At 35.6% G+C, this 20,895-nt stretch overlaps 1 protein-coding gene across 4 annotated transcripts in view; it reads left to right on the top strand.

Annotated features, from left to right (window-relative positions):
- Positions 1-20,272, top strand: part of LOC117325807 — a 90,184-nt gene extending 69,912 nt beyond the window's left edge. For all 4 annotated transcript variants that reach the window (XM_033882288.1, XM_033882287.1, XM_033882289.1 and 1 more), the window contains 16 exons: positions 951-1,097; positions 5,394-5,669; positions 6,140-6,269; positions 6,955-7,133; positions 8,965-9,104; positions 9,277-9,424; positions 9,634-9,728; positions 10,054-10,273; positions 10,531-10,709; positions 10,915-11,089; positions 11,350-11,508; positions 11,736-11,897; positions 12,239-12,329; positions 12,702-12,777; positions 13,759-13,917; positions 15,586-20,272. In XM_033882288.1, the coding sequence (XP_033738179.1) occupies positions 1,007-1,097; positions 5,394-5,669; positions 6,140-6,269; positions 6,955-7,133; positions 8,965-9,104; positions 9,277-9,424; positions 9,634-9,728; positions 10,054-10,273; positions 10,531-10,709; positions 10,915-11,089; positions 11,350-11,508; positions 11,736-11,897; positions 12,239-12,329; positions 12,702-12,777; positions 13,759-13,917; positions 15,586-16,557 (3,252 nt within the window). In that variant the 5' untranslated portion in view covers positions 951-1,006 and the 3' untranslated portion in view covers positions 16,558-20,272. The remainder of the gene's footprint in view (positions 1-950; positions 1,098-5,393; positions 5,670-6,139; positions 6,270-6,954; positions 7,134-8,964; positions 9,105-9,276; positions 9,425-9,633; positions 9,729-10,053; positions 10,274-10,530; positions 10,710-10,914; positions 11,090-11,349; positions 11,509-11,735; positions 11,898-12,238; positions 12,330-12,701; positions 12,778-13,758; positions 13,918-15,585) is intronic.
- The last annotated feature ends 623 nt before the right edge of the window (positions 20,273-20,895 follow it).

Genomic DNA, 20,895 nt, shown 5'->3' with positions numbered 1-20,895 from the left:
CTGTAAAGATAGGCGAGAGAGTCTGGCCTTATCTTATCCCTATCACACAATTATTCTCCCATCAAATGCCGACAAAATTGACAGTTAAACTGATTTAAACAGCCATAAATAATATCCCAGCGAATCTGAAATATCAAATTTTGTATGTGGCTCATTATGACCAAATCAAATTATCCATTTCAAAGTGATGGGAGGAGGATAGATGGGCCAGGGATTGGCAGGAGCTTGGGACATTCCAAAATAATAGCGTTAATTACAGGAAGTTGGTAGCCCCCTCCCCCTCCCAACAGACAGTTGTCTGTCCCCATTATCTTCAGGTTAGGTCAATGATGCGTATGAGTCAATGCCAGTAAGTCAGCCATGGACATTCCCTTACATCTGTATGTATTGAATATATTACAGACATGCTACATATGATACTGAAAAAGTTTCTGAATACTGCAATGTGACACAAGGTATTCAACATCAGTTTTAAAACAGCAATACCTGCAATATGTAGGGCTTCACTAAGTTTAATACAAAACGATATATTCCAACATACAGAAGTTTTTATAACTTTTATGAAAACATATGTCACAACAAATTACATAAATTTAACTTTTTGTAACTTTTATGAGAACTTGTCGTCACAAATTCAAGTAATATTGTTTTGATGACGTATGAGTAAACTAGTCTAGGATATGAAGAATCTCAAACATTTTACATGCAGGTGTGTGTTAACAATTGACTCGTGACAAAAATAGTCACGATGAATGTCTAAACAGGGACTTAAATTAAATGTGCAATATTTTTTTTATTTTCAGTCGAGGAATTCTTAATTGTGATTAGTGAATTGTTGCATAATCATGATAATCTTATTCAGAACGAAATTTACAAATATCAAAAATATGATTTTGTCAGTGAAAGAGAAACTTTTGATTGTTTATTAATGATTTTAATTCTGTTTTCAGATACAACCTCCCTGTTATGTGTTAGGGTGAGGACATGAACACATTACCCTGGTGGTATGGAAGGCGTGGTACTGTACGCTCTTCTCTCCCTTGCCACGGCAACCGTTGCCTCAGGCTTCATGTACAGCAATGAGGGCGACATCGGAGGTAAGAAAAAGCTTGAAAGCTATGCATAAGCTACTGTAGTCAAATTATGCACTGACTAAACAGTACCGAGATCAGCGTACCAAGATGTTTAATTCATGTGAAGAAAGAAATGTACAGTTTTTCCCTTTCTCAATACATACATGTTAATGTACTTTGAGTGGTTGTGTGGCACAGTGCACTGTTGTGCACTTGCCTTAAAGCTAGCTGATTGATTCCCCGATCGGATGTGAAAAGGTACTGGGTCACCTGCCCGACCATCTAAGTTCATCTGACAGTATGACCTCTAGCATGCTTCCAGGTATCATGGCAAAGCAAATTTTCTAAAAGAAAGAATCAGCTCCTCCAGAATCTATTGATGTGCTGTATAAAAAGGTCAGCTGAAAAATGGTAATATTTTATGTAAAAGTATGGGGAGACTTTGGTTTTTGGTCTCGGGCTGTCATTGTGATTTGGATAAAAAACATTTACAGCGTATTTAGTGTCATGGATGGAGTTCCTAACTGCTTGAGCTACAACAGAAATAGCACTAATGGTAAAACCTTACTTAAATCCAGGATTGCTAATCCTGGACCATCCTCAAACTTAAAAGCATACTTGGTGTTAGAGATTGAATCATAGGGAACATGACCATGTTAAGTGCTGATATGATTTCATAGTTTGAATTCACACGAGACCACCATGGAAGTGGTGCCCAATAGCTGGACAGTCACAATGGACATGGTTCAGTGGTTTAAGAAGTAGGATTCATGGAAGGATGACTTGTATTTCTGACCTGTATCCTATCACACAAAACTGAACTTTTTATCATCCAAATCTCAATTTCTTCAATTTAGAATCAATAAAGATACTGTGGTGAAATGTAATGACTACTCAAATGTGTTTAAACTTTGTTGATTATTATGGACTTGTTTTTACTAGGGAAATCTAAACCATACCAGGATCCCTAGCTAAATAGAACTTTTGTGAGACCTCCCTTAAAACTGTCAACATCTATCGCATAGATCAACACTATATTCTTAAATATCACCCTGTAAAAAGGCATCTGTCCATGACGACGAGGTTTGGTATCTCCCCTTAGTTGCGTTATATTGGAGACCAATGGCTTCAAAATAAGTGTTTTATCTTAAAACGATCATATCATATATCGTGTTTTACAACATTATAAATATTCACATTTGAAACAAAATTTCATAGACTATTAGTATTATATCAGTGGTTTCAACTCAGTTCTGGAGCAGAACAATCTGTGTGGTGGTGAGAGGATATGGTGTATATCAACATTACAATATTTGACAACAACTGGCTCTTCCTTGTTCAGCTGTTAAACTTGAAACAAAATAAAATAAAACTTGTTCAATTTACATTTAAAGCTGATCAAAAATATGTATCCCCTTGAAATGAAGGGAGAGTGAGGTTTTACAATTAGCAGTGATCTTCTCATTGTCGTTTTTCTAATTATACTGTTGTGTTGATGAAACTTGGGACATTTATATACATCATCCACAGGTGATGTGCAGAGAATAGGGTCACTCCCACTTTTTAGGTCAAAGGTCAATTGAGTACAAAATTAGAGAAAGTAGTATATGTTTTGTTAGCATGGTTTTTAATTCACAGACTTCATTTTAGCATTATCACAGGACAGGCTTAGAAAATAATCAATAAAATACAAAACTGCCCTAGCTATCACATACTCATTTACAGCTGAGTTCACAAGAACAGAACAGAGTGAAGTCTCTTGTTCAAGGATACAACACAGTGCCCGTGCTGGACTCGAACTAGCGACCCTTCAGTCACATAGCCCTGTGTCTTACCACTAGACCACCATGCCTTATAATTGAAATAGTGGCTGGTCATCTTTATAACAGATAGTAGATTGATGTGTATAATATATATGACACTCTCTGTATACTGTTTAAATGAAAATATAAGGAGATTGAGGAGGATGAGGTGTTTGTAGTGGTCCAGCTGTGACACTACATACCAAACATCCTGTGGTATTTAAAATGCTCCCAGAATTCCATTTGGATTAGAGACTAGCTTTAGGGTATCACAAAACTTATCTGTTTTACTTTCATCTAACTCCGTAGATCAAGCTGTAATGTAAGACAAAACTAATATTATTAATAAAAGGCACATTAAGTATACAGGGACTTTCCACATGGTGGGGTTTCAATTTTGTACCATAATATTCTGAAATATGCCCAGGGGAGTGCTATTAAAGGTGGGATATAAAGTTGAGGGTGGATTTATTGATGAAATAAATATTATCCTGGGAAATGAAATTGAGGCTCACGAAGGGTATGGTGAACTTAATTAAGACTTATCACCAGGAAAGTTATAAAATATGAAGGGTAAGTGAGAAAATATTCATCTTTCTTTTGCTGCTTGCTTTTAAATCCCTCCCCAGTTTTTGTATTTCTGAACATGTATTCCGATCCAGCTCTGCTACTGAAAATTTTGGGAGTTGAGAAGCTAAACCAGCTCACGAAGAATCATGTTAAACTTACTTAATTGTCATTGCCAAAACACCCGTTGTGTAACGATTTGTCAGCTTATCCAAGTTTTTGAAAACATTCTCAGGTTGAATATTTTTCTTTTCTCATTTAATTTCCCAAACTGTGACTACAATCATTTAATAATATGCTACTAATGATGTTGATTATCAGGATGAAAATATAATCTATGTATAGATGATACAATTTACTTGGCAAGTTGTTAATTGGATTTCGATGAATGCTACCTCGACTATAAATCTGGAGACAAGCATGATAAACTAATTTTCTAGAGTGCTAGGACTTTGATGTCGGAACCAGTAAAACAAATTATCAAAGATTTATTGAACATTGCAATAAATTCAATTTGTTTCACAGTTCATGTAAAAAAAAATCATTTAATTTAAACCCAGAAACTAGCAGAATACAAGAGTTTTATTGCTTCCCTGTACAGTAAATAGATCGATGCAAAATTTAACACAATTTGAAAAGCACAATTGCAGTAGTGATATTTTCCAGCTTGGCTAAAATCAATTTGTTTTGGCAATGTATACAATATTACTTGACTGTCTTATAAAAATATCTATATGTTAAGGAAAGTCAAAAGGACTGTTATATACCAGGGTACCTTTGTTTACTGTTCAAGCCTCAAGACATGTGGAACTAGTGAATATTCCTTTACACAAAGGTTTCAAAATGTCCATGAAATATAATGAAACCGCATCTATTATAATTTATGGGTTATGCATAATGCTGATTTCTACAAGAAAATTATTTTCAAATCTGAAAAAGCAATTTGGAAATTTTGCCATTGGTAACTAAAAAAAAAAAATTCAGTATTATTATGATGAAAATATTTGAAGTTTTGTTTTTTTGTTTTTTTTTATAAGCCCGATGAAAGACGGGACGTATTATGTTGTCATGTTGGCGGGCGTACCAAAATCATGCACCTTACCCCCTTATTTGTGGAGTTATTCCCCTTTGATGATTTTAATTCGGGCACATATTGTGTCCGGACCATATCTCCAGTACTACTCGACCCAGGCTCTCCATACTTGACACAAATATACATCTTGATGAGCCGGAGTGTCACATACCAAAATCATGGCCCTTTACCCCCGTATTTGTGGAGTTATTCCCCTCTGATGATTTGACTTGTCCGGACCATAACTCCAATACTACTCGACCCAGGCTCTCCATACTTGACACAAATATACACGGAGTGTCGCATACCAAAATCATGCCCCTTACCCCTTATTTGTGGAGTTATTCCCCTTTGATGATTTTACTTCGGGCACATATGGTGTTGAGCTTTCCATACTTAACACAAATATACATCTAGATGAGCCGGAGTGTCACATACCAAAATTATGCCCCTTACCCCCTTATTAGCGGAGTTACTGCCCTTTGATGATTTTACTTATCCGGACCATAACTTCAATACTACCCGACCCAGGCTCTTTTGTGTGTATGCTATTTGTTGTATAAATTTTGTTTTAGATCTGATGTGATTGGTCTGAACTTTATGCTTCCAGTATAGAAACAGATGAACCCCAAAAGCTTTAAGAAATGTTTTAGAAGAGTTAAAAGATTGGTTGAATTTTGTCTTAAACCGTGTAATGATGTTTTCTGAACATTTCAACCGTATTCAGATAGTATTTAGCCCTGATGGACCATGAACATTACCACTGTATTTAGATAGTATTTAGCCCTGATGGACCATGAACATTACCACTGTATTTAGATAGTATTTAGCCCTGATGGACCATACTTTAGATAATAACAACTGTGCCTTATTTTTTAGTACTGCTTCCCGATGATCCATACATCTATATTGGCCATGAGGTGGTGCTGACATGCAACTTGACCCGCCCCCTTGTGGAAGACTCCTCACGGATGTACTTTACACGGAAGGACAACAAGGTGATTCCTGGAAAGTATGTGTTTCGGCTCAGCACACGAACCATACAGCTCCGCCTACCAATTGAGTCTATGTATGATGAAGGCAACTATGTCTGTAAACTCAACACCACTCACGGCACACCCAAGATAATCGCCAACCAGTATGTCAAGGTCGAATGTAAGTGTCGTGTTAAGGTCAATTATATGGTTCTCATCTCAAGGTCGTATCACAGCATTATGTTAAAGTCGGAAGTTTGATGTGTTGGAGGGAAGTCAATGTGATGTTTGTATTAGTCTGTCAGAAGGATAAATATATGTTTCTTTGGGAAGTTTGAACATGTACATACAATCTCCACTCACAGAAATTCTGAAAAGTTAGTAGCTATCGTTATCAGCTTTATGTCAAGGTCAAGGCTTTATTAAAGACCTGTGAGGTATACAAAAAGAATCCCTGATTACAGCCACTTTATGATAAGAATGTTGGTTCTTTATCCTACGTTTTGTAGTTTATCATATAAAACATGTACAATTGTATACAAGTAAATATATGTATAATGTTTTACACTAAAGATTCTATGTGAGTTTCTAGACAGATTATCCTGTGTAATGATGTACTGTGTATTTAAGTATTTAATGGTTATTTGACAGTTGCGCCCAAAGTGGTGGAGGAAATTGACTGTCGAGTGTATAACTGGGAAAACCTGACCTGTGTATGGGATCTGGGGGTCCGCTATATCCATATGGAGGACATCAAGATTGATCTTGTCTGGACAGTTGAGTAAGTAATAGCTACAGCGGCCAGTATATACATATTTATTTTGTAATTAGTGATGTAGTTCTCAGGAATATTATCTTGTTTCTCTGCTAAAGGACTTTTATATTGTTAGCCTGTCTATAGCTACCCGTCACACTTTTCTCGAAAGCATATATATATATCTGGCTGGAGATTTTCCTGGAACTAGACGCTGTGTCACATATCATTGACACAGTATAGTTCACTTATAACACTAAATGAGATGTTTCATCAATTTGTTGGAACCTGTTTAGATTCATGGCTGCTTGATTGTAGAGTATTATTTGTGAATTTTAATGAGATAAAAATCAGAAGATTACATATTCGATCATTGAAAGGAATACCCTAGTATACAAATGTATATTAAAACAATGTTTAATGTGCACACCCAGTATCTTACCGATTCTAATCAAGGTATTTAGAAATCATTCGTCTAGATTCAGAGTATTTACAGCGGTAATTGTGAACAGATTGTTGATAGGCCTGTCAGTTTAGTGTAACTACTTAGCTGTATATTAATTACTTCACAGGGACTTGGTATGAATTCCCACCCCACGGCCTGTCCATTTATATGTATTATAATGTATCATATATGGATCGTGGATTTGGAATTTGTGCCAAGTTTGTGTGGATAACTTAGGATTCACTAACCACATTCCTGTTTCCACAGGCGTATGGAGCATGCTGACTGTCCCCATCACACAGCTACTTCCTGTACATGGAAGATGGGTGTGTTTGACAGTACTTACTTTGACGGCATGATGTACTACATGCAGCTGACAATCCATAACAAACGCACAGGAGACATGGCAAAGTCACGACTCATGAAGAAGGACACACGACGTATTGGTAAGGGGAACAACTCTAAATTGATTGGATGTTAAATTATAGCTAAGATCCATGGAATAATGTCACTATAGGAGCAGCAACATGTAGGAATCATTGTCAGCGTAGTCTGAGATATAGACTGGTTACTGTACAACATAAAATTTTATTATTTTCATGGTTGCTATGGAACCACAAATATAAATAAAACAAATATTGTCGTGTGTATTATTGGTCCATGAGCTAAGAATGAAAGTTTGTACCCACAAAGTAATTTGAAAGTTCTAATCCATGAAAGAAAGTATGCATAAACATTTCCTATTATAGAGTATCAGTTTTGCCATAAAAATGGTAGATTTCTTGGGATAAATAGTTTCCTTTGGCCAATCATTCTCACTCTTCACTCAATGCTAGCTTCCTTACCAAAAGTGTTTTGCTTGGGATCACTATTCAGGTCTGGAGGTCAAAGGTCAAGGTCATGCATTGTATATGAAAAAAATTAGTGCAATAACATCAGGTCCTTTGGCAAACTCTACTTTCGAGGTGTTGCTTAGATTGGAAGATCAAAGGTGAAGGTCATGGTTACTATAAACAGAAGATCTATGTTTCAGAAATATAACATTTAATGATCATGTATAAAACATATCTACTTCCATGGAATGCTCAAGAAAATGTATGGTAAATACAAACCACACAAGCATTAGTGTTTGAGAGATAGAGGAAGTTATATATAATTACACTTGCAGTGTATTCATAATTCTCTTGAAACTTTTATCTGCAAATGTTTCGAAGGAAACTTCCATTACTGTGTTGTCATGCAATGAACACCTGGAATGCAATATTTTTATTCCACTAACTGAAATGAATATATTCCCATCAGATACCCGATATTTTAAAAGATTTCCTTTAACAAAAGTTGTACAGAAACAACACAATATCAGCCTATGGTAATAAAGGTGCTGTGGTCTGGTTGTTGGCCTGGGAAGGTGCTTTGTATTGGATATTCAAATCATCACATGCTATACCTCGATTAATCTGTAGTTCATATGTGGCATTCTCCTGCCAGCCTCATTTACATATAAATCCCATCAACATTGCCAGCAAAGGTGTAATATACTCAACACAGTTGTGGAGATCTGCTATTTGTAATCCTAAGACTGGACACTAATGGAGATATGTCATGAATACTAGGAAATGGTATTTTCTGTTGAAAATAGGCAGTTTTGACACTCTACATTTATTCTTTTGGGTCACAAATTATGGAATATTCTTAAAGTTTCTAGAAAATACTGTCCACTAAAGTCCAAAAGGTTTTGCTGTCAATTTATCTATCTTTACATACCCATGGAATATGATGTTATAAAATCTGAAAAATGTAGTCGAGAACAAGGTTTGCAAAATTAGCAAAAATGATCAATAATCAATTATGAAAAGTCCTTATGATTTTGTTTGTATTTTATAATTGGCTGGGAATCTGGATTTTTTTGAGGATCTATCCTAAATGGATATCAATAGATCCAAATGTAAAATGTATGTCAACAAAAATTTCAGACATCTGTAAAATATGTGAATATGTCCAAGAGATTAATAACTGTATATCAGTTCTATTATTCTTAAGGGTAGTCAGGTGGTACAGTAGAAATACACTAGGCAGTTGAGGTTCAATTCCCCGACTGGATGTGAAAAGGTATGGGGCGGTCACCTGTCGGACCAGTGTTGTTTCTACTCCAACAGTATCAGACCTTATGCTTCCACTGGGCCAACAAGAGTGTTTAATTTAAGTTTATATAACTTGTTTAGCAGTTGTTCTAAAATGAATAAAGTTTTAAAATAATTCCGATTCTCTTACCTGTAGTGGAGCCTGCATCAGTCAGTAATGTCAAGTATACCTACAACAGTACATGTATGACCTTCTCCTGGTTACACTCCCGCCCGAACAACAGCAAAGTCTTCTACATCCAGTACAACTCCGAATGGGATCCTCATCACTGGAAGGTTGGTGTTTATTTTCGTGAAAAGTTTCTCATATCAATATTTTCCATTTTACCCTGGATTTGGGGTTTGTGTTTGTTTTACATTTCTTTATTACATGTGTTCCATAAAGTTATTTCATGACAGTTCAAACTAGATATTTTGGATAACATTCTCCATTGATTTTTGTTTACAGAAGCTTGAGATTTCCAATGGTAACACCAATGTTTCTATCTGTGGATTGACACCTTACACTATCTACGTGGTCAAGATCCGCTGCTCACCTCTGGTAGATGGGTTTTTGAGTAAAGAAGTGGACACTACTCTACTGACCAAGGAAGATGGTCAGTATAAATACTGTCTTTAAGTACTAATGACATGATATTTGAAACTTGTATATATACCTGGGGAGTATCTGGGAACCTGATGGTAGTTGGGATCAATTGGTGTAAAATATTATCTACAGATTAACGCCATTTAACAGTCACTTGAATCAGTTGTGTTGACAGATGATCTTGTTATGAAGTTTTATAAATAGCCCTCTCTGTTACAGCACCTGGTGCTGCCCCCTCTCTCCAGTCGGGCTGTTTTTCGGAGCAGACATGTGACATGCTCAAAGACTGTCGCCAGATCATCTTGTATTGGCAGGTAAGGAGCCGTTGATTCAATTACAGGTATATTGATATATTGTAAAACAGTTATCCATTCTGCTAGCTGTTTTGTGACTTCATTTGTTACCAGGCAAATTAGGCTTAATTTTTATAAGAATGCAGTGTGTAATAAATACCTATACCTGAAATCAATAAAAAAAAAAATTCCTTTTGGGAAATTTTGATGACATACACAATCCATGGGCATGGGGCCTAAAGTTTATAGGTAGGTAAACACTAATCATTCAAATTTTGTTTATGATATAAATGTTTGGTATTATCATTCCAATATATAATCATGTATTACTGGTATCTTTTTATAGCCTATTCCAAGAACAGCAGCCAATGGAATGATCAAATATTACCAGATCACCAAGGTTACACAGAGTACGGGTAGCAAGGAGGAAACCTACGTGAGTCACGCTAATCAAGGCAGCCTGGTATTGGCTCAAAGTCAGGACTATGTGATCGAGATTAGAGGGGCAACCAAAGCTGGACTTTCACCACACTTTTCTACAATCTTCATCCCAGCACAATCCAAAAGTAGGTCACTGCCATTCAGCATGGTGTGTGATTTAATAATGATCTTTATTGAAAGAATTTTTTTTTTATAAATTTTGCAGATGAAATTGTCAGGCGTTCAATGCATGTATTAAACAAAATTAAATTTTTGATAAATATTTGTACCTTAAATTGTTAAAGTAATGGGTTTCTGTTGTGTTAATGAATTGTATGGATAATTTGTGTCTCAGGTTATTGCTAAAGGCAAACATAATTAATCGCTGTTTGTTGTCTTTCAGTGCCCGTATTTCCAGAAAACTTTGTAGTTGAAGTAGTTAATACAAGTTCTGATGGCCAGAAATTGGTACGAATGATCTGGGAAGCACCACAGACTGATGAAAGGGACGTTGATCTATCAATCTCATCGTATACAGTATACATGTGTAAGGGATCACCAAATCTACACCGTTGTAGCTCGGTAAGTCAAGGTTCGGAAAGTAGCCAGGTCACAAAGTTGTACTGTATTACTTCATAGGTGATGGGTCACTGTGTTAATGTAAAAGTTCAGCAGTTGATGGATGATTATCTTATAAGGTATGGATTCAGTAAAGTTAATCAATATTAAAAGGTCAGAGGTCATGGAAAATAACAGACATGTAAAATATGTGTTTGTAATTTTGCAGGAACCTTTACAATGGAAAGTTTTGAATCCAGGAGTAAATGAGTTCTACACAAATGTGTCAAGGACATCTATAGAGTTCACCATATTTGGTATATCCATGGAAACCAAGATGACCTCTGGAGAGAAGATAAGCAGTGGAATTTTATGGAACTCTTGTCTGTTTAACAAAAATGAACGTAAGATTTGTCTTGTAATTTCTTATGGGAATCTTATCTTATTTTGATTTAAGTAATACCAGCAAATATATTTTGTATATGTTTTTGGAAATGGCTAGATTTTGTGATCTTAATTGAGAAAATATGCAAATAATCATTTAGAAAATGTATTCTCACATTTTAATTTAGCTACATTTGATAATTGTGAAACATATTTCTTAACATACAAAAATTTACCTCACAGTGAACTTATACAAATAACAATTTTATATTTGATATAGGACCGACTATAGCCCCTAAGAATTTTGCCTTGATGGAGTATCCAGGGGACAACCGTGTACGTTTGGATTGGGACTTGTTCCAATGTCACGAATCTCATGGTTACATACACTCCTACCTCATCTTCTTCTGTAAGGCGTCCAGAGACGGCAACTGTACAGGTAAAAACTGTTGGTACCTACACAAGTCAGATCAAAAGAGTTAAATCTGTTAAAAATATGTATTGTATGTAAGAGGTGACAACTCAGCTAAAAGAATTGAATTTTATCTTAATTTTCCTGTTTTCTTCATCTATTTAAAATTCTTTGTATATACACTGTATGTGTTCATGTATCTGTATGTGATTCTTGTATTAACAACTTAATGTTTGACCTTCTTGGAATTTCAGGATTAGTGAAAGTAATGACAGTTAGTGGCAAAACAACCACCTTCACTCTTCAGCACCTGGAGACAGAGACAACATACCGTGTGTGGCTGGCTGCTGAGGCTGAGGCGGGACAAGGACCAGTAACATCTCCTCTGTACACTACAGTACAACATCCCATCAAGGGTGTGTAAACCACTTATGTTTCCCTTTGTCAAATGAAAATCAGGTTGTTTGTTTTTAAATGTCATGTTGTTATATATTAATGACAAAAGATGTTTCAGTGATTTAAAAGCAAAAAAAAAATTATGTGTTTGATTACAAATTTTGAAATTTGGAAATGCCAGGATGTGATTAAAAATACACAATTGATATTGAAACAAACAACAGTATTTGGAAGCAAATATTAAATTTGGTTACAAAGATGAAAGAATGATGAAGAATGATATCACAGACACTGAAATATTGTATCCTGATTTCTGACTTCATTACTTGTATAATATCATTATATGGTGTATCTGATACAGTGGGGATATCCATGGAGGAGATTGGTGGTATTGCTGCTGCTGTCGTCTTTGTCTGTATACTAGCACTCTGCAGTGTCATCATCTTTGTCAAGTAAGTGTCTACTGCTGGACATATAATCATGTACCTGCACTTTTATTTTGTTGTATTACATAAATACCAACAATACATCTCAGATTATTATTTTTTCAATTAAGATAGATGAACAATTTACATTTTATGTATACAATTCATTCAATGACAAACTAGCAGAATCATTGGAAAAATTTGATCAAAGTATTTGCTTCTGCTTAAACAACATCTCCCAAATGATGTTATGATTTGTGTATGCAGATCAGAATTTGAGAAATTACTCCACATATCAAGTAATTGGACCAACTTAAAAATCATACTTTATTAAAAATGTTTTATTACAACTTGCTAAATATTGAAAATTACATTAATGTCTCATGTATTTCTTACCAGACGCTGTGTTACCACTGTCAAGCAGAAGTTCAAGCCATATGACATTATCATGCCCCATGTTCCCCTCCCTCCTATCGTAAGTATTATTGCTTCCCTTGAATTATCTCCCCTTAATTTTATTAACACTTACTAACACCTACATGCTATCAAAGCAAAAATTGAGAATGCTACCATTGAGATTAATATTTTGGGTGTTCCAAGTGGACAAAACCACCCAAACATATAAAATGTTTGCTAACTAAGCAAAGCTGTTGAAATACATATAGAAGTTTTGTGATTCAAAACATCCATCAAACTTCTAAATTTTGTTTTGGAAAGAATTTCGTTCCGGACTACAGTTCCTCAACTTGGACGTCCGGAACTTACTTCTTCATGGTAAGGATTGTGCACTTTGGCATGTACTACCCACAATATTATCTTTGTGTTTAGCCACAGTAACCTTCGCTTAGTTTAATGACACAATAAGGAGATCTCCCCCTTTATTCAGTTTTCAGATTTTTGTTGTTGATGTTTGTAACTGTTTTAATCTGTGTGTCATTAGGCTAAGTATCAACTGTATATTTCTTTCCTCCTACACTACTATCCTTGTCTGTTTAAATGTGGTCTTGTTCCTTTTTGTGAAAAAAGTATATGCTTATTTGTTATTCAGAAATATAGAAAATGTGACATTCTTTTTTAAATATGTAATGGTGTTTTACTGATATACATTGTATAGACACTGGCGAATCACAAAGCCTGACATACTATGATGTAATGCCTCGTTAGAAGCCAAAGCTGTGCAATCCTCCAGAACAGATGTAATAAAAAAAGCAAAAAAACCTGACAATAGCTAATGGTAACAAAAGTGTAACAGCTGATTAATATCTGGTTTATTTTCATGTCAATTTTTATTATACTAGGTAATTTGGAGAATTTCTTTAGATGTTTTAAAGTTCACCAAAACATGTAATATCGAAAAAAGAATCACCTAAAGCAGACATAAACATAATGTTTTGAAGTGGGATTAGTAAATGTTATTGTCTTTTACAAAATTTTTTATCTCCGACTTATCTTGCAGCCGATGCCTGACCCTCTTCCACCACAGTCACCAAGTTCTGACGACTCGGACAGCATCTACGAGAGGATCGATGGTCGTCGACATGACAGCTCCTCACCATCCTCTCCTGATGGGTCAATTGATATTCCACTGATCAACAAGAACGGTACACTCACCAAGGTAGGTATAGGCTTAGAGGGAAACCAAGGTAGACATAGGCTTAGAGGGAAACCAAGGTAGACATGGGCTTAAAGGGAAACCAAGGTATATATAGACTAAGAGGGAAACCAAGGTAGAAATATAGGCTGAGAGGGAAACCAAGGTAGACATGGGCTTAGAGGGAAACCAAGGTAACCATAGGCTTAGAGGAAAACCAAGGTAGATAAAGGCTTAGAGGGAAATCAAGGTATACATAGGCTTAGAGAGAAACCAAGGTAGACATGGGCTTAAGAGGGAAACCAAGGTATACAAAGGCTTAAAGGGAAACCAAGGTAGACATGGGCTTAGAGGGAAACCAATGTAGACATAGGCTTAGAGGGAAACCAAGGTAGACATAGGCCTAGAGGGAAACCAAGATATACATAGGCTTAGAGGGAAACCAAGGTAGAAATGTAAGATATGAGGGAAACCATGGTAGACATAGGCTTAGAGGGGAAACCCCAAGGTAGATACAGGCTTAAAGGGAAACAAAGGTATACAAAGGCTTAGAGGGAAACCAAGGTAGATACAGGCTTAGAGGGAAACCAAGGTAGATATAGGCTTAATGGGAAACCAAGGTAGACATAGGTTTAGAGGGAAACCAAGGCAGATATAGGCTTAGAGGGAAACCAAGGTAGACATAGACTTAGAGGGAAACCAATATATATATAGGGTTAGAGGGAAACCAAGGTAGACATAGGCTTTTTAGGAAACCAAGGTAGACATTGGCTTAGAGAAAACCAAAGTAGACATAGGCTTAGAGGGAAACCAAGGAAGACAAAAGTTTAGAGTGAAACCAAGGTAGATATAGGGTTAGAGGGAAACCAAGGTAGACACAGGCTCAGAGGACAACCAAGGTAGACAAATTAGCTTTAGAGGGCAATCAAGGTAGACAAAAGTTTAGAGTGAAACCAAGGTAGGTATAGGCTTAGAGGGAAACCAATATATATATAAGGTTAGAGGGAAACCAAGGTAGACATAGACTTTTAGGAAACCAAGGTAGACATTGGCTTAGAGGAAAACCAAAGTAGACATAGGCTTAGAGGGAAACCAAGGAAGACAAAGGTTTAGAGTGAAACCAAGGTAGATATAGGGTGAGAGGGAAACCAAGGTAGACATAGGCTTTTAGGAAACCAAGGTAGACATTGGCTTAGAGGAAAACCAAAGTAGACATAGGCTTTTAGGAAACCAAGGTAGACATAGACTTAGAGGGAAACCAAGGTAGATAAAGGCTTTGAGGGAAACAAGATTTCAATACTTGAATTAATGCATTTATAGTTCATCTTTAATTGTAAGGGAGTAACAAATGCACTGTATAGCTTGATCAAATAATTATATTGGTTACCATAGTGTTGTTCTGGTAGTCTGTTTCTATGTGTTTCAAGGATTTTCCTTCTCACAACGATTTTCATTAAAGGTATTTTGTATCATTTGCAAAACAAATTGATGATGACACCATTAATACAGTGATATTTGCATTAACAAGTTTGAACCAAATTTGCATAATCATTAAAATGGGTACTTTTGAATAAGTCACTATTTCTGAATACCATGATAAGTAAATATTGTCATATGATTTTTATACTGTATTGAAGTGGTGGAGATGTTTACGCTGAACAAAATACCTAACCCTGATATCCTCACTTTCAGTCACAGCTGTATGGCGACCCCCAGCGGATGTATCTACGGTCGAGTGGAGACAAAGCAGGAACTGACAGTGGCAGGGGAAGTATGATCTCTGCTGCTGGTTCTATCTTTGCACGGCTTCAGCCAGCAGGGGGCACCCTGGAGAGGAAACAGTATGGCTATGGGGTGACTCAAGGTCATCCACCGCCAACTCCCAATCGAGCAACACATCGCTATGATTATGGAATCCAAGGCAACAAGACATTCCTTAGAGATCCACATTCTCCAGTTTGGAAAAAGAAAAAGCTGTCATCTAGTCAGGATGTGTTGCGAACAGCAGAGACATCACCTTACAGTTGTGTGGACATTGTGAATCTGCCTGCAACAGGTAGCGACCTCATGATCGCTTTGGATGGCGGGGCTCGAAGTATCGGTAGTACATACAGTGACCCGGCATATGGCACAAACAATCTGTCCGCTACTCCATTGAGAAAGAAATGTGTCACATTACCATCAAAGTCTGCGGAGAATTTTCTCCAGCACAGTCACTTTAATATCAAGAGACATCCTGTTGACATTAAAACATTACAGGACTACTCCGACAGTAATGACCTTGGGGTGGCAATGTACACGCCATCAACTTCCAAGGAAAGAGATGAGGAAGTCAGTATTGTGCCGACAGTACCCATCTCCAGTAATATCAAAATGAATGACAAGGATATTAACAACACAGATGATGAGACGTGTTCCCTGGATGAAAATGTGCAACAGGGAGAACCCAAACGAGTCAATTCCAATTCTGTAAAAGTCAGTAAAAACTATGTGTGTCAAGCACAATTTGAAAAAAGTAAGAAGCGCAAGCCAGAGGTGACATCATCACCGAAGCAGCTCAATATTAAACCCGGCGCTCGGCCTGTCAGTGAAGTTGTAAACGTACCGGCCCATTTCTATGGATCTCTGTCTCTGCTTGACACCGGCGATGCCACAGAACTGTAACTCTGTGGGGGAAACTCATAGCATAGTTCTTATTTCACTGTTGTCACTTCGTTTGACTGTCATTGTATTGTTTTGAGCTTCAGGATCTTGTTTCTCGACTCCTCTCATACAAGCCCCATCAATTGTGGAACAACGAAGAGAATGGTTCAATTTTGTTTACTTTGAAATTTCACAGTCTTCTATTTAAAAGCTAAGGAAACTTGATCTGTTTAAAAGTGCTGAGTTTTAGCATGTGATAAATTTATATATAAGATATGTAATTTATAATTTAACAAGATCTTACTTGTTGATAAGACTATTGTTTTAATTTAACATTATTGCATAATATTCAATATTTCCACTCAAAAGTGCTATGTTAACTTATAGAATGGAATACTTAATGAGATTTTATAGCAAAATCTTACAATGCCAAAGGTATGTATATGACTTGGGATTTTTATGGATAACTGGACATTTTTCATCTCTCAGAAAAACCAATGGTCTTTCTGACTTAACCTTGCATAGAAATGGTTGTCAGTTACACTTATTCAGAATTTAAAATTTAGAATTTAATTGCCATTGAAAGTTAATTAATATATTTTTGTTCAATTTTATCAATTTTCAAGATACATTCTTGTATCTACATATGAAGATACCAAATTTAAGTTTCGTAAAATTATAACTAAAGATTAATATATAATGATATAAAAATGATGTGATGCCCTATAAAATGTATCTTAATTCCCCTTTCATGCACATTTTATTTTAAGCTGTCTGTTTTACACAGTATCCTCTGTGTTGTTCCTGTGACAATAATAACTATTGTTTTGTTGACTTGTATTATTGTGTGTATTGCTCCCTAAAACTATTCATCAACTGATTGATGTCAAAATGTATTTTATACCGGTAAGGCACTGTGCAATAAACACTACATTCATATATTACTCGGTATGAAGTCATTCACAGATATAATTCCAAAAACTCAATATTTCAGCCAGTTCATTTCAAATAAGTTTCAAGGGTATAAAGGTTTTACTGGTAATTGAAAGATGCTGTTGCTATGTAATAGAACTGGCACTTCAGTCTAATTACCAACTTATACATGTATAATCATTGAATTTTTGTGTAAAATACACATGAAGGGCATAATTAATTATCAGGGTTATCATAATCATATCTCATTTGTCTTTTTTCGACATTTCATCATTTGTTAAATTCACAGGTGCCAGTTCAACATGGCTTCTGTCCATGTACAGAGCAATCTTTCATCTAATTTGACTACCAGTACAACAATGATACTACTTTATTCACTGGCCTAAACATTGAGACCTAGCTTGTACATTTGTCATATATTTTAACAAAAGAAAACATTTGAACAAAACTTTTAATTTGCATCATGATTTTTCTTTGTCAGATGTTATAAAACTGATAGAATGTCATAGTCCCGTATTGAGTATCCTTGTCATGGTGAAATAGGTCAGTGTACTTGACATTGTTTTTTTTTTTATACAGAAATAACCTGTAAGGTTTGGTTAACACAGCAGTTTAGATTCTACTGTAGTATGTAGCTTGGGTAGTACATATACAAACTGATCGGTCTAAAACATTATTTAGTTTACAGCACATTTCATCTACGTGTTTTTACATTTATCCTAACATTTATGCTGTACAGTTGCTGTTTGTACAATTTTTTTTAGCAATTTTGCCGGAGATACATGGATGTATACAAAATTATTGGCCCATCCGTTTCCATGTTGTTTATTTCAAAATGCTTGACAAGCGGTTTTTTTATTGCAAATTGTAATCATATACTGGTACTGGAATGTATTTTGCTGGTGTTAATTTCTATGAAGAAGCAAAAAAAATAAAATTAATTTAACCTGTCAAATTGCAATTATATATTACACATTAGACATGTTAACTTTCTTTTTTTCTTTGATTTTAATCCTGTAATTTCTCGAGGGGGAATTAATTACTGAGGAATATCTTACATCTTTTTATTAAATTTAATGTCATCAAATAAAATAATTGGAAGTGAGCAACAGTAAGGATGGGCTGATGGGAATGTGTACATGTACATAGACATTGGTACTGTGTGTTAGTGGGCCTGGTCGTCGTGTTTACCATGCATGTATATATCCCTGGTTACCGCCCGCACTCTCTGCATTACCACATGGTAAAAACTCCAGGGTTATACAAACACCTGTACTTGTCTAGAATTCTGTGAAGTATCTACTTTGTTTCAAATAAAGCTTCTTTATTGTGAAACAGCTAGATTGCTTAATTTTGGCACAGTTTGAATTAAAATGAACTCTAGTCTCCAAAATACCTACTTGGTAGTAAGATCGGCCAAATCAGTGATGGCTTGCTCCACAAGACTTAATTTAATTGTCATGGTTAATGTTTTTACCTATGGAAACTTATTCTTGAAGATTGAATTTTCATTTGCATGGGCATTATTACTTCATTATTTTTGAAAAATGTCATACTTTAATCGCTGTAAAATTGCATCCAAATTCTGTAGATTTTATGGGGACTTTACTGTATTAGGATAGGTACTTGGCACAAATTCCCATCCCCAGGGTCAATATACCGACTTGGTTGAAAGGGGTAGGTGCCATTTAAAGTTCTTGTCGTTAGTGGTAAAGTCAGCTATTTATACTTTGACATTAAAAGCAGCAAATGCTTATACATTTTTGTGTAAAAGCCTGGGATGTTAAGCATTAAGCCCACTGATTCTGTAGTAAGGATTTGACCTTTGCCATGTTAGTGTTAAGTGATACCCCCAGTTTGCCCCTTAATTCATTGTATATTTACCTACACAGCTTTAAGCATTTATATTTAAAACACTATGGTTGTGATTCATCAAGTATATTCCATTTATGGAACTCTTTAATGTTCACATGCATTAAATCCACTGGCATACTATCATTGCCTGTTTGTATCTCTGCACATTAGAGAGTTCCACATTGAGACCTTTTCATCTCATCATCATTCATGTTTCGTATTGAGGTGACAAAAGAAAAAGTATATAGTTCAACTTTTATTTTTATTTTAGATCATGTTCAGTTATTTTGTAATGTAAATGCATGTAAATGTACTTGTTCGCAAAATAAACACAGTACATTCCTTGCTAAAGTCAGCATTATATCTGATGTATAATTCAAATTACAGCAATCATTTTAAATACAGTTGTATTTGATACACATAACTTGGATACAAAGTCAAATTTTGTTAAAACACTAATAAGATTTTCCGATCATATTAGAGTAGACATTTTTAGATGCAATTTTTTTTTCAATTTTGGCAACTTTATTCTTTGGAAATTCAAATTATATATGAAAAGTAGATTACATCGATACAAATAAAACATATTTAGTTCTTAAATGACAAGAACTAATATCAAAGTCAATAACTAAATTTAGTATTGCATTGCTTAACGGAAGATTATGAACACAAAAAATGTTTGCAATAATTTTCTAAAAAAGTATATATGGGACCAATGATAACATAGTTGTAAGGTTATGTGATTGAATCCTGGTATGTATCATTTCTGTTAATATAGGTGTGTATATTAATTTCTGTGCTTTTGTCACCTCCTAGACCATTGTCATGTGATTACCGGACCTTCTGGTTGTGACTATCTGTACCTTTGGAACATTCCATTAGCTTTATAAAGCATTCATTTACATGTCTAACAGGAAATCTCAAATAAAGTGTTTCGTAATTACAGTCACTTGATTTGTTTTTCTATTTATTATTAGAGTGTTTAAAATGAGGCGGTAAACACCTGGAAACCTGTCAGGCGGCTCAGTGGCAGAGTGATTATACAAAAAAAGACCTTTACATGCTTCCACCTAATTTACCCTTGATATTTAAAATTTAGTTCATTTACAAATAAAAAGTATTGTAAACAAGACATGATAGTTTCCTCCTGTCGACCAATTATGATGATACTTATAAAGGATAATTTAACTTGATCTGGATACAATGTGCACTGTATTTAAAGTAAGGGAGAACAAAGAGTTCTCATTCCATTGCCAGGCAGTAAATTAGAACACAGACTTATAAGTTAAGTATGGGACTCTCTACCAACAGGTACTCGAACACAGTACCTTTTTAGCCCACCATCATCAGATGGTGGGCTATTCAAATCGCCCTGCGTCCGTGGTCCGTGGTCCGTCCGTCCCTCCGTCCGTCCGGCCGTCCCTCCGTCCGTCCGTAAACAATTCTTGTTATCGCTAATCCTCAGAAAGTACTGAAGGGATCTTTCTCAAATTTCATATGTAGGTTCCCCTTGGTGCCTAGTTATGCATATTGCATTTTGAGACCAATCGGAAAACAACATGGCCGACAGGC

Source organism: Pecten maximus, chromosome 4 (assembly GCF_902652985.1).
Source record: "Pecten maximus chromosome 4, xPecMax1.1, whole genome shotgun sequence".
NCBI classification, from domain to species: Eukaryota; Metazoa; Mollusca; class Bivalvia; order Pectinida; family Pectinidae; genus Pecten; species Pecten maximus.
This window is presented reverse-complemented; position numbering and strand designations above follow the sequence as displayed.